At 40.9% G+C, this 15481-nt stretch overlaps 1 protein-coding gene across 1 annotated transcript; it reads left to right on the top strand.

The window, feature by feature from the left end:
• The first annotated feature begins 5481 nt into the window (after positions 1–5481).
• Positions 5482–11048, top strand: etaa1b (ETAA1 activator of ATR kinase b). The gene is made up of 6 exons (XM_030442434.1): positions 5482–5810; positions 6394–6522; positions 6714–6769; positions 6956–7065; positions 7202–8595; positions 9589–11048. The coding sequence occupies exons 1-6, from the start codon at positions 5675–5677 to the stop codon at positions 9699–9701; spliced, it is 1938 nt and encodes a 645-aa protein (XP_030298294.1). The 5' UTR covers positions 5482–5674; the 3' UTR covers positions 9702–11048.
• Positions 11049–15481: the final 4433 nt, after the last annotated feature.

The following is a 15481-nucleotide window of genomic DNA, read 5'->3' as shown; positions in this document are numbered from 1 at the left end:
CCTAAAAATGCTGTGGCGTCGCAGCAGACATATCCGGTCAGGACAGATGAATTAAATGAAATAACTTCTTCTTCTCTTTTAAGATGTCAGTGCTTGTATGATTATTTGTTATTTTGATTAGTCAAAAGACAATAAAGTGTTCAAGTTATTCCTTAAGCTAAAATGCAAAAAGATCATTGATTCTGACTCCTCAATTGTGAGGAACTTGCAGATTTTTTTACAATGCCTGGTTCCTCTTTAATTTCAATACCTTTGAGAAGCGTTACGAGTTATACATAGATGCGACATTGTCATATTTTAAGATATTTAACGGATGATGAAAAAGCTTTTTTATATCACTTTTGCAACACATTTGTCTAGATACCTCTGAGTGTAGTATTTTTGTCCCCCTAATATGCTGCTGGTTGTTTGGCTGTATGTTGAACGTCTGTCATGTGGTGCCTTTCTTTAATGTTGACCACTTAAATATTCATACCAACATGGAGGATCTGTGGCACCTGAGTGTTTTACTTGCTTTTGATTCACAATGTATGAGTTTGCCCGAAAAGGTGAAACATGTTGCAGTTGCCCTTTAATCCAATGCCTTTATCATTAGCGGTGGCTAAATATCTGCTGATGTTTTGATGAAAGAACAATTAGGTTTTAACCAGGGAAGTGGAGGCTCCGGCTACAGGTCGTCTGCTTGTAACGGTTTCTGGCGCTCAATCAAAGAAACACAGTTGATTGGCTTCCCCAATTGATAAACTGTTTCCAAATGAAAACAATCAAAGCAGAATCAAGTATAATCAAGCATAGTAATTCACTGCCGCTTGTGTGTGTGTGTGTGTGTGTGTGTGTGTGTGTTTTGAATATTACAAAATACGATTTCAGCAGCACCTCAGTAAAACATTTTTTTGCACATATCTCTCTGCATCCAGTTCACACTCACACTGTATCTCTTTCTCTCTGTGTTTCTCAAATACACACACACACACGCACACGCACACACACACACACACACACACACACACACACACACACAGTACCGAAGGAGGTATACAAGCACCATCTAGTGCTTTATTCTGGAAATTGCTCTGCAGAATGTCAGAAATGTGTGGAAGTCTCCATTTCTTTTGAATTTAGAATATTTGTTTTGACCTAAACATCAACAGTGCAGGTAGATGGAACATTATTTTGCATCACATATTGAGAAGGAGATAAAATCAAGACTATACCACAAATTACATTATGCAAACTTGTGTAATACACAAAAACCAAACTATTTTTAAATCTCCTCGTAACTAAGGTAACCTCTGACCTCTCCGCTGGAACACATAGCATGTGTTTTACAAGGAAACACAAAATAAACATTTAGCTGACAAGTGACTTAAAAATCATTAAATCTTCACAAATCTCTAGTCAAATGTTTGGTTTCCTTCCAGGAATAAGCAGCTATAGTTTCTTATTCTTTTGAACTAAATTTTCATTCTTGATCAAATGACTCATAGTGTTTTTAGTGGAAACTCTGAATACGATGTGTGTATGTGAATAAGTTACAGCAACATTCATCATGTACCTCCTTCCTCGGCGTCCACAGATAAGAGGATGATGATGGTGGAAACATGGACCAGTTTCAACAACACAAGCACTTATCTGGAATCATCAACACACATGTCAGTAACCTGTTTCCACCGAGGCAATTACTCATTTCACTAAGATGTTCTGGTTGCATGCCAAAAGTGTTCATTCAGCAAAATGCCAAACATGTTTTAAAGGACCGGTCTTATTAAGATTCAGCTGAGCACCACACAGACTCAGAGGCCTGATTCTTTTGATTCTGACTCACGACCAAAATAGGCAACGGTTTAGAGTTTTCTTTTCCGAACCAACATTTCTCAGGCAAAAATGAAAATCTATCTCCACCAGAATGAATTCAACTATTAGGTATTTAACTACTTAAAACACTGATGTTTAAAAGACAAAAAAAGTGATCCCTAATACTTTCTGTAATACTGGAGAGGAAAAAAAAGAAAGAGGGTTTGAATGAAGAAAACGTGATTTTTTTTATATAGGCTTAAGATAACACTAAGCAGCAAACTGCCAATTTAAAATCAAATCAACTATGTTCAAAATACACTAGAATTGGACGTCACCTTTGACAAGTGTCATTTAATAAGAGATGTAAATCTAGATGTAACATATTTTGTTTGCTCTCTAAACACACTGAAAACAAAACTTTAGCTAAGTGACTCATCAGCCACCTTGGCTCAAATGCCTTGCCGTCACACTAACACTACTGCATTGTATTAATAGTTTCTTTGACTTCGGAAGCAGCTATCACTTTAGATTGGTTGACACAAACATCCTCGCCTTTATGTACCTCAGTGAGCTGCACTCAAGACTCTGACATTTGACTGTTAGCACTGAGAGCGTATCTTGTGACCGAGGTTTGAAGTCCCACTCCACTGAAAAATATGTTCTGCATGTAGTCACTTCACTTAGATATTTGACCTTCACTGTGCAGATTGATGAATGTGCAGAGTTTGACACCACAAGGCAGTTTACAGGGGAAGAGTCGCTGAACGCTCACCTTAGGTCTGAATTAAAGACGAGTATGTACAAGAATCGTTTTAGGACGTAAAAAAATTTTGGACGCTAATTTGGACGCCAATAAGGGTCCGGTATAAAACCACACATACACTGAGATCAGACTTTTCAGTGAAGGAGGAGACATCTTGTGTTCAGCTGTAAACTTTCAGTGATATGCATGTTTTGTACATGAGGAGACATAATTTTAAGGGTTTTAACAAGGTATCTTGACAGTTTTGTCAGAACAAATTATTATTCCAAGCTGAGTTTTTTTTTTTGAAAATTACTTTCAAAAAATGCCGATAGATATCATGTGCCAGTATTCTGCATATCTAAGTGACTGAGAACAAAATGGGACACTTAATTGAATTAAAACTAATTCAGATGAAACTTTAAAGCAGATGAGGCCAGTTTCATCCAAGACTTTCCAGTCCAACTTCCTTTTCTTTTTCTTTTTTTTGGTCTGTTGACAAAATAAAATTCCAATATATTTACAGCACTACAACACATCTGGAATAGGATGTATGAGTTGTGGAATTAATTCCATCACTGCGCATGTTGTTTGCAGACGGACATAATGGATCAAGGTGGAGACAGACTACATAAAGACCTATATTGTACTGTGCTTAGTAAACTCATATCCTCACATTCACTCTATTATGAGCTGCCCTGCTGTTATCTGATCATTACTGAAAGGACTACACTAACTTTTAACAAAGGCACAATAAAGGCTGATACTCAAAAACACAATTGCGGTCTGAGTACCATGTCAAACTCAACAGACCGCTGTTGCATTTGTGGTGCCAAACACCATGTAATATGAATTTTGCGTACAAATTTGTTTGATTTACATGATAAACATTTGTGAGAAGTGTGACTGATTTATTTGACAACATCCGTGCAGTCCACACAAACAACAGCCTGCAAAATAAGCCTCGTACGAACAAACAAGCTTCAAGCCCAATGAAGCTCACAGCCGAACATATGGGTATACCTACTTGGTACCAGTGCTGTCTAGCATAATATTTACTGAGCTGCTTGCAACCAGCCAACAATAATACAAGCTCAGATTTAACGCCTGTATTTCATGAAGCTCCCAGATAAAGTACAGAGTTTGGGAGCATAAATGTGTTCTGCTGCCTCCATTTCGCCGAAATGTACTTTTACCTGGAACGAGTGAAGTGATAATTGTTTTTTCAGAGCAGTGACTATGTTGCCAGAAACTGACAACATGATGACGCACATTTTATTTTTATATTTGCTGAAGCTCTGCACTCTGAAGCACCGGTACACAAGTCTAGGGGCTGTCATGGGTCTTTAAAGAGGTTTCAGGGAGTCTGACCATTATCACTTTTATTTTTATTCCAAGGTAAACATCACACTGACATGATGTGTGGGGACGACAGCGGTGTATCACTTTGAAGAAATATGGTGGTCGGAAAACTGACAGACCGTGTACATTTGCTTATTTATGGTATAGAATTCCACTGTATTTGTTATAATAAAATATATCTCAAGTTTATATCAAGTTTCATGTCTGTCAGGATAAAATACACAACTACAATTAGTTTGGGATTTTGGAATATGGGTGAATACATGCATGTTCCTGGATATGCAATAAAAGTCGAATGAAATGTGGCACATTATTTTTGGAGCAAAAATATTCACAAAATACAAAACAGAAATTCAGATAATTTGCAGAATAAACCAGCAAGTAAACCCCTAAAATATCCCAATATCCCTAACTATTGCTTTTTGCTGCTTTTTACAATTCATTGTCTTTTGTCTTAGTTGGAAAGTATAAAAGTATCCTTAGTGTTAAACATTTTCAAAATGGAGAAAGTCTGCTATATGAATAGTTCTTGTATAAAAGTCTTGCAGCTTTGGGGAAGACATTTTAATCAGAAGATTTTCATGATTTTTTTATTCCCATCCAAACTAAATACACAAACTCTCTTTGTTTTCAAGAGGGAACAAACAAACTGACCATGAAGAACAACACAATTTCATACTGTTTTACTTTGTTTATATGTGGCGTCCCTTCCACCATCTTAAAACAGTATTCTGGGGACCTAACTTTCCTCCAAGAACAGCTTGTTTATTCAGTCATGGAAAACATTTTTTTTTTTTTAATGTTATTACCTCATTGATATTGTAAATAGTAAAATTCTGGTATTGAATTTCTTCTCCAAAACGACATAGTGCCCCTTTAAGATATCTGCTATGAATCAGAATACAAGTCAGGGTAAATTACAGACATATTTATGAATACAATGCGTCAACGTTATCAACCTGATCATCGGATTCAGCATTTTTCTAACTATCAGAAACAGTGTTTCTATGAAATAAATTAATCAAAAAATGTGCTGCTTTGGCTATGAAAGTAACTAGACTTATCAAATAAAAGTAGTGGAGTAGAAGGTACAGTGTTTGTCTCAAACGTGTAAAATTTAGTCAATTATACTCAAAAGTATAGGCTAGTACTTGAGTAAATGTACTTATTTTCATTCCAAAACTGTCACTAAGTAGCTTCAAAATACATTTAGTGGCGTTAAAAGACTTATTTCACATTGAAATGTAGTTAATAAGAAGTATTTGTACAGTTAAGTGCGGGCTAACGTTAACTTAATTAGCTAACGGTTGTTAGTTTAAACCACTGCTAACGTTTTCTCGTATGGTCTTTTGATGAATAAATATATGTATGTGGCTTTCGTGAACTAGCTTATAGTCACAAATACAGTTCGGGATATTATTAGTTTCTTCGACAGGTACTTATTGAAGTGAAATATTAACACTCTTATTATCTAACGTACCTTCTAGGGCTCGAAGTTCAACCTGCCTGTTGTGGCCGTCGTCGAACGAGCAGCGACAAAAAGAAAACCCTGCCCGGCATCCGTAGTTTGATGACGTCGCGGCCAAAGATGGCGGCTCGCAGCGAGTGAATGAACTAAAGGCAAAAACACAACAAAGGTGTTCGCGAAAAAACATGCACAAAGTTTGAATAGAAAGTGTAAACCGCGTTGTTTTAATCTACGGAGCATCTTCGAAGCTCTTAATACAATAATGTTCATCAGAGGCTGCGTCGTTCCTGCTCTTTTGTTGGACCATGTCAGAGTCTGCTGCTGGCAATCCTGAGTTCACTGAGCTGTGGACGAGTGTGTCCAAACTTTGTGACAGCAAAACACAAGACAAGAAAACTGGACAGCAGATGCCCGGCACAGGGACGTCAGCCATGCGTAAAGGTGAGGCTGCAGATCGATTGAAAACAGGCACCGATGTGTTTCCTAGCACGTGTTGTCGAATAACGGTATAAATCTGATGGCAGGAAAACATCTAGCCCTGAATGTGTACGTGGAGGAGTGGCAGCGGCCATTAGGCGATCAAACCCTACATGTGATAGAAACAACATGTTGTCTGACTTTATTATTAATATCACAATGCTCACAAGTAGCCCATTTCTTACTGACCACAGGCATTCACGCATTATTGACATTGTTGTTGTTCCACGTAAAGTTGTGAGAAAGACGAAAGTCCTATCTACAACTTCTTATATTTTGTTATTCAGCCTCTGAGTTGGATTATATTTGAATGTATAGTGTTTGAATGTAGAGCAAATCCTTACATTTGTTGATGTGAATTTAAATGACTGTTATAGCTGTAATACTGTAAAGTTAAAAGCACTACAATATTGATATAATTTTTGTATGGACCTTGAGTCTGAAAATAAAGCTTATCTATCTATCTAATTAACTGTAGCGGATATACTGTTGATGATCTTACTTAATGCTGATTTGATATAATGTTTGATTTCTGATTGACGCACAGATCTGCAGAGTCCTAAGGGCCGAGGCTACAGCAGATACCCCGGCTTGAATAATGGGGATTCTCCAGGTGACGTCGAACCATCGCAAGACATTGTCTGGGACTCCACGTCTCCCACTCCGGCCAATACTGGTAAACAACACAGAAATCACATCTGAATGGCAGGTGGCAACATGCACACCTTCTGAAAAAACGTTTCCTGTTACTTTACTTCATGATGTGAAAGGGAAGTAAACAACCATGCATATGAAATAAAAATGAATAATGATGTTACATGTATGCCATATTTAAGTACTTGTTTTTTTATCTGTCTCCTGGATCAGGGCTCAGGAAACACAGAGTGGAAATATCTGATATTGTCAACCGAATCGCTCCAAAGGTCAGTACTTTCACCTCCACTAACATTAAACGCTTTGAATCAGCATATCTGAATGTCACGGGAGAAATTGGCTCTTTATCTTAATGTAAACACTGTTACTCAGTTCTGTGTAGTGTATTCAGGCTTTTAGAAGTCACTTTATATTTGGAAGTAAATTTGTTAACTTTTTGTTTGTGTTTTAAACAGGATGTGAAACGGAAAGGGACTGACTCTCCTCTGCTGCAGTGGATAGGTGACAGCGCCATCCCGTGCACACCGGACATTCCAAAGCCACGACTCAGGAAGAAGTCCTCTCGGTGCATAATTAATTTAATGACCTTTGGCTTTATTCCTGACATAAACACCGCAAGCGTTATGAGTCATTTTTACCGCTAGCGCTGTGTTATTTGCAATTTTTCTCTCTTTTCCTCATCAATCGTTTCCCTTTTACAGGCAGAGCAGGGTGGACGACCTCTTGAAGCTGGCCAGGCAGTTTGACGAGAACATGCAGCAAGACAGGGAGAGTTCAGCAGAGCTTAACGCTGTCAACAACAGCCTCAATCAATGTGGGAACACTTCCAAAACAAAACTGACAGACACTTGGTACCCTGGCAATGTGAAGGACCTGAAGTGTCCATCCTCGTCGGATCAGGTGGAGGCGGAGCTGCACGCTCTGTTCGACTCCTCCACTCAGAAAGTCAGCGGCCGGCTAAGTCAGGGCTCCTCAGCATCGGCCTGCTCACAGGAAGTAAAAGGCCAACCAGCGACTTCAGCTTCAGCTGAGCCCCGACAATCGGTACTCGAGCCGGCTGACAAGTCCGGCCCGGCTGAGGAAAAGGGATCTTGTCGTCTTAATGCGAACATTTGTGATGAATTTGATGACGACTGGGAGAATGACGACCTACTTAATGACTCTTTTGTGCTGGAGATGACCCAGAATCCCATCCAGCAACGTGACACTGACACTAAAACCACCTTGCAGTCAGACACTAAGACGAACCCCTCTGCGTGCAAACCTACTGCAAATACAAACTCTGCACATCAGCCTTCAAACTTGCACTGGAAGCCAAGCCACAGTGCACTCCAGGAACTTTGTCCCAAACCAAAGGCTACCAACCGAAGCACTTTCAAGTTAGAGCCCAACCCTCACTTCCAGCCCAAGATGGCTGCCAGGGAGGCTTCCAAGTCCAGTTTCACTGTCATACATCCTAAACCACAGACATCAGAGCGAAAATCTACTACCACAAAGACACCATCTGCTCCTCAAACTGACAAGATCACGACTGATCAGAAGGAGATTTGTGTAGCTGTGGACCCTGTTAAAGACATTACAGACAGCTTATGGGGTGATGATGACGACGAGCTGCTCTATCAGGTATGTGACAGCGTGGAGAGGATCTCCAACAGCCAGCCGCAGCAAGCGAGCCCCGATAACTGCCAAGAAAAAGATACTGCTGAAGACAGACAGCGACAAACCACCACGCCTCTGCCAATCGACACGGCCTGGTCCATGAACCGCGCCAGTGCTAAAAGACAGTCGCCATGTGCTTTTGTTCGTTCTAACTCATTACCGGGGACTAGCTGCGAAGCTGTGAACTACAGAGGATGGAACGTTCCCATGAAAGGTGCCAACAACCAATCACGGATGTCTCAGAGCCTCCCGGGAAGCCACATGAGTCTGGGCGCGTTTAGCCAGCGTCGGGACTCATCTGGAACTTTCCGGGCTGGAAACCCTAATGTGGACATGGAGCCGCATACAGTGACAGCCGGGGCGCCGCAGAAGTTCAAGTCGCAAAACACAGCCTTCAAGAGAAATGTCTCTGACTCAGCAGTTATAGGCAACAAAGGTAAGCTGTCTGAATGTCGATATTTTCAGTGCTTCCCACAGAGTAGCCCTGTATCAGCAGCAGCAGCGTGCCGCGCTGGTTCTTCCTCCTTTCCATGTTCTTCGGTGTTGATTGGTGGATCACAAATCGACTTTGAAAGGCTCATACCATCATCTGCTGTTTCTATGAGTGTGTTGATGCTGTGCTTGTTAAATCAACGAAAACAATTTGGCTTTGTATTATTGCTCTATTTATTGGCTCTCATTTTTGCTGGTGCTGATAAATAGCTGACAGTATAAAATTGCCGTTATCGGGCCAATCATTCATCAGTCTGATGTATGTCGGGCATCACTAGCCATCAGCACAATTTATAAACATGTCCTTTTCTTCCAAACAGAATAGATTATTGTCTAAACTTTAAGAAAATGCATTTGACAAATAACATTCAGCACAACATGTAACAACTGAAGGCTCGTCCATTAAGACAAAGTTCAGTCAGAGCTGAAACTCTTCCTGGTAGATGGTTATTTTGTCTACTTGATGCTCTTTTTCATCTTGTATCCGCAGCAGTTTGCTCTAAGACTGGGTACTGAAGTAAAAACTCACAAGTAAAACAGATGTCACATGTTGTTCTTATAATCATTGACAGTTCAGTGCATGTGCACATGAACAATTCTCCCCCGAAGCCAGTAAACACCGTGCCATGGATTTAATTTGTGATGCTGTCAGGAGTCCAAACCTCAGGAAGTTTCAGTGCCAATGAATTGCAGACCGATTTTTTTTTTTCTGGACATTGTGGAATGATTTTTTATTATACTTTCAAATGAGCTTCACCGTTGTTGCCCACTGATCTAAGATATGGTAGCACCGGTTTCATGTTAACAGGTTCTGATGCAGGGCCGACTTCCCGTTTTCTCTTCAGGTCCCTGCAAGTGTTTTAATTCTCAGAATTTCCCGGCAAACCATATTCAGTGTTTCCAGTCACTTTTTCTCACTTTCCTCTCTTCTTTCCAGTTTTTGTCACAAGCCAGATGACGGGGAAGTGCTCTGCAGCCGAGATCGAGAGGAAGAAACAGGAAGCCTTGGCCAGGAGGCGACTGCGACTGCACAATGCCCCAAAACCATAGATGAGCTCTGAGCAAGCCTTTACAAAACTCTACATTCCACAGATATTTAACAGAATTTAATCTTAGATATCGTCCATGATGGTGTTAAAAGATCAGTGGTAGATCACTAGGTTTGGACGCTTAGCTTTATTTAAAGTCATGGGAATGTGAGAGCTGCTGGACGTTTTTGCTGCTGCTGTAAAAACATGTTTACTAGAAGGGGAGTTTGATGCTCAGTCTCAGATCCGGGGCTACGTTAACAGTAAAAAAAAAGATTACTCTGGGCATTTTCAACCTTTGACTGAAAAATAGTTTACATCCACTGAGTTTAAAAAGAATTCCAAATGCTTTTCCAAACTTTTTTTTTCCTGTTGTTTTCCAGCATTGTCATTTCAGCTTTCTGCTCACAGAACATGCTTTTCACTAAATGTTGCTTTTGTTTAATCATAAATAGTTCCATCTCAGTGTTACTTCTAAAACGTACCTGTAACTTTAAAAACACGTGTTTTGTTGAAGTTATCCATAAGATGCCGCTGTCTGCCGACGACTCCCGGTGAGCACAGGAGACACTCGCTGTATTCTCTGCAAGAATAAGACAGATTATTTGCCGGCATCCTCAATATCTCTGTCAGTTTTTATGACTTTGTATTCAGCAGAACATTGCTTTAGTTGAAGTAAATTAAGACAGTATTTTAACGCAATCTAAAGCTTTTTCTTTTCTCTGTCTGTCTGTACATGAAAACAAGCGTGCCGCGATTCAGCAGATTTTGTTTTGTTAACATTTCTTGTTCTGTTTTTGCCTGTTTTTTGTTCGTGCACGTGCACATTCGTCATCATTTCAATTTTGCACAGTCAGAATCAAGTGTTAATGCTGTACGACAGTGGCATGGCCCTCCTCTGCAGGCACAGTTTGTTGTAATAGATATGTTATGCACCTTTTGGAAATCCAATGGCAGTAAAAAAAAAACACAACTTTGGAATTGAATGTTTTGATTCCCACTCGATAGATGATCTGCTGTACGAGGTGTGTGTTTAGGCAGGTAAGACAAAAATCAGATACAAATGTTGGCGAGCTGTTTGTTTTAAATTGCCTTAAGTGCCTTACTACATGATGATGTATCTGATCCCAGCAACATGAAGGACGTCTCCTTATCTATCTGTAATGATGTTTAAGCCTTCTGTGAACTAACACACACTTTCATTCCTTGTAGCTGTTTCATTTAACTGCGGTTTCAGTTGTCTGACTGTTTTCCACATTTTCAGACATCATGTTGTTACTAGTATCTGTGTTTTTGGTCTCACCTGCCAACCCCAAGCAGAGAAAATAAACATTTCTCACTTTGAATAAACCTCCACAATCATAACTGATATGAATGCCTCTTGTAAAGTTCTTAAAATGCACATTAAACACCTGAACAGACATGACAGTTGTATTGCTCTGGTAGCTGCACAGCTAGAACCTGAAACTTGGAGAGAAACCAAGATATAAATATAGAGCTAAAGATGTTGACAATATCTGTTCAAAGGAGAGTTTTACATCTCAGCCATGACAGCCATAAGAGACACCACGTGTTAATTAATATTCCACTGACACTTACACAAGCTTACTACAGTTCATAATGGATCTTTTGAAAGCAGCCATGTGAAACTGTTCAAACTGACCTGCCAGAGATCTAACTGATCATCACTTCAAGAGCCAGATAGTTGATTGTTCAGGTGAGTATTCAGGTGTCATGGTCCCCATAAATTCAACGTGGAGCGACCAGCCTGATTCAACTCTGTGCTAAAATCTTCTTTAATCGGTGTTTGTTGGGCTTTAAAGGTCTGATCCAGAGAGCTGGTAAAATGTTTCAAATTGACGCAGTAGAGGCCGAGATATCCGGACTCACGCAGGCTTTAAAGGGTAAAACTCCACCACTTTTATACATTCATGTGTGTTTACAGTTCTTGAAAAATACTGCTGCATATGTGGCTCCAGACAAAGCTGCATGTAGTCTGATAAATTGCCCCCCAGTGATGTTATTCTGTGGCTAAGTTGCATTGTGGGAAATGAACACTCCAAGTTTTAGAAGGAAAGAAGTACGCTCGGATTAATAAAAAGGCGATATCTCTGGTTCTGCCTACATTACCCACAATGCAGCTTAGCCCCTAACATCACTGAAGGCAATTTATCAGATTACATGCTGTTACTGTTTAAATGTCAAGACCAAATCAAGATATCACTGATGACATCATCAGAGCCGTCTCTCTTTTTTTTTTTTTTTTTTCAAGTCCCTTAAGAGCCACAGAGGTCGTTGGACAGCTGTTTTCACAGGCTGAGCAGCGGTCCTGACTGGACCTTGTGGAAAATTGGCCTCGTTCCTCATAGATGTCTTTTTTGCTGCATCATTGGCTCTCACTTTTGTATCAAACAGCTGGTCAGGACTGAGTGTACCTCCATCACTAACCGCTGTGTATTTCAGGGCTGTTGACAGCTCGAGCCGATATGATGGAGGCTTTTTTTTTTTTTTTTGCAAACACTCAAATCTGTTTTCAACAAGTTGCTGCCAGAAAAAGGAAGACCATTGTGGACGCGCAATAGCCTCAGTGTGGAGCGTATTATTGTTATTAGTCATGAGGGATTATTTTAATATGGGGGCTAATTTGTCCTCTGGCCTCTTATCACTCTCCTCACCTGCTGCAGTGTGTGTGTGTGTGTGTGTGTGAGGCTAACACAATGTTCCTCTTTGTAATCCCGAGAGAATTCTTCAGTGTTCCTCCCTCAAGCCCATCCCCGGCCTTTACATGCCCATGAGTTCCCAGGTGTGTGTGTGTGTGTGTGTGTGTGTGACGGGTGGTCTGCAGGTGTGTGTACCGGAGTATTTATCCCATTCCAAGCACGTAATAGGCTCCATCCTCCTCCTCCTGCCCTGTCTGTCTCCCCGCTTCTCCACCCAGTCCGACTGTAAATCAGATGGCAGGGCAATTTGGCAACAGCATAAAGGCCCCTGGTTTTTATGACTATGATTATGGTTATGATGATGACTAGTATTTATTTCAACTATCTGATGAAACCCTTGGCTAAAGCTAACAGGTGTCGAGCAGGTACAATATCGCGCTCGCTGAAGGATCCCTGTAATGTCACCATAGAGAGCGAAATATCGCCCGCCAAACAGAAGAATGGGCTGTTTCAGCGCCCACTCGTCATGCCGTACATGGGGCAATTTCTGATTATTGGATGGGAGTGGAGCGCCACAACGTCCTCTTTGTAGAGAGGGAATGATTTATGGCTGTTAGTCAGGCATAAGGCAGTAATTGCCGCAGTGACGATTATGTTACCATGGCACCTGTTTAAACTGTCCATTCTTACGTGAATGTTTTCATTTTTGGGAGACGGGGATTTGCAGCTTGAAGCTGATGCGTGGAGACGTTAATTGAAGTTTGGGAAAGGGTGTGGGGTGGTGCGCTAGCAATTTAGGGGCATAAGGAGAGAATGTGACGGACGGATTAGTGTTGTGTTATCTGATATATGAGGGAAAGTTTGTTAGAAAACCAAAACGACCTGGAATGTTGTCTCAGACAAGCGAAACAGGAGTCTGTCCAGCAAATATGATAAATAGACTAAAATGTGTTCTGATGATATCAATTAAAAAGACGACACGTTACTGCAATCTTTAAAAACAACATAGTGCAAAATAGTAGTTGGAGCTTCCTGATACCCTTCAGTCCATGAATGTAACTCTTCATTTGCACAGTTAGCACTCAGTAATGATGATAAGCACCGTGAAGGCGTAGCAGCTCGGAGGCTGTTGTTCCGTGACCTCTGACCTCACCTGTGTGGGTGCTTAAGTGGAAAGAGGAGTTCTCCTTCATCAGTCAGAACAATATCTTTGTTGAAACCGTGTCGCGTCTTAGTTTCAGGACGCCGATAAAGGACAGGGCAGGAAATAAATCTCTTGGATGAGTCTTGAATGAGTTATGGTGCTCCCTCCCTGATAAACTGCTGTGAAGGTGTCGTTAGGAAAGACAACACACCTCCAGGGATTGTGACGGCAGGTAAACCTACCTAAAGCACCGCCTTTTGATCTGTGGAATAGATATGACAGTATATAAGAGGTCAAGTCATAGTGTAAGTCATGCCGGTTTATATAAAACTTACAGGATTGGGGTATTTAAAGATTTGAAAGCACAAAAGGACGTTTCTCTTTAAAGATTTGAGTCTAACTTGGAGGTTATTTGCTATCTGATGTTCACTGACTAGCGACTGTAGCTCTCCCACATTTTATGATTCTCAAATGACTTCATACATAATAGAATAAAGCTTAAAAAAGTCAGAAAATAAATAAAACCTGACACAGGAAATGATCTCAATGACAAGAGAGCCGCTGCTTAGGAATGTCATGAGGTGTGGGTTGTGAATTATTTTATGAAGCTGATATTTCCAAATATGTGTTGAATGTTGTGGTGTTTTTTGTTTTTTTTACAGATATAATGATGTGATAATTTATCCCCAGTGTTTAGTTTGTAGTCTTTATCTCTCCACTGGGGGGTCAAAGGTCAGGGTGAGCAACAGAGACTCGATCCAGCTCATCACCAATTTAAAAAATGTTTTCATCTCTGCAAACCACGTACACATTCAGATTTGAGCGTGTCGTCTGTATCATGACAGGTTTTTACAATACAAGTCAACATGTTCACGTCAATGTGTATGATGATACATGTTGGGAGGTGGAGGGGATGGTGGTGGCGAAACAGCCAGGAGAGAAGGTTGCCAAGCCACAGACCGCTGTCCGACATGGCGTTTCAACATCTGTAGGCATGAAACCACTGGATAGTTTGAATCTTTTTCATATTCCATGTCCCACTGGTCTCTGGGCCTAAACCTAACCGAACCAGCAGTGCTGTCATGAAATAAAAGAGAAAATTGAACCTGAAGGGACGTCGAGTTTCAACAGATCCGTGGTCTGCAGAAATTGCCAACATTAATTCTAGGCATTGGGTAGCTTGATCTCATTCCTCACCCCATGCACTCTTCCCCTGTTTGTTCATTTCAATGGAAGGTTGACTGTGCCAAGCTAAGCAAAGAGCTAAAAGGGAAAAATGGACCATAAAACCCTCTGGCAGTGAGAGTGCTCCAGTGCCGACTTGTGTTAATCCGCTACTCACAAATCCAGAAGAAAAAATAATATTAGATCCCATCTTTCTTGCATTCTGCATCGCAAATGTCATCTGGTTGAATGACTTCAAATATCCAGGGGAGTCAAGTTTAATTTCACAGTGTTAGCGTGACGTCCCGTTGCCTTGTGGGTGCAGTTACCTCACTTCCAGCCGCACCAGAAGGAAAATGCTGTTTCACTAAACTGCTAAAAGTAAGAATAAACGCTCTCAAAAACTTCCAGTTTTCTAGAGATCTTAGGCGATACTGTTTCGGGAACCAGAGCTGGAAGAGTAGCGTTTATTCCCCTTTTGTTACCTCTCCTCGCCGTCTGTCTACACTCATCCCAGCGTGAGGCTGAAGTGGCGGAAGTGAATAATGGGACCTGGAGGCGTACTAGTGTGCTGGATTACCGATGCATTTGCAGCAGATTAATATGAGCCAAAATTTTTCCAAGGGCATCCAAACAGACTCCAAGAACAGCAAACATAAATTAAGCGTCCTTTAGAAATACGACCTGAGGTAGCTGTTGCCTCCTCAAGCCGAGTGCAGAGAAGCCATCGGAGATAGCATCTCTAATCGCTTTCCCATGCTGCGAGGCCGCGCCGCCGAGAGGCTGAACGCCGCTTTTATCGCTCGCAGATTACCTCCCAGTGTATGACTAACA

The sequence above is a fragment of the Sparus aurata genome, chromosome 15 (genome assembly GCF_900880675.1).
Source record: "Sparus aurata chromosome 15, fSpaAur1.1, whole genome shotgun sequence".
Classification (NCBI taxonomy): domain Eukaryota; kingdom Metazoa; phylum Chordata; class Actinopteri; order Spariformes; family Sparidae; genus Sparus; species Sparus aurata.
The sequence above is the reverse complement of the archived record's forward strand: the minus strand, read 5'-3'. Positions and strand labels throughout refer to the sequence as shown.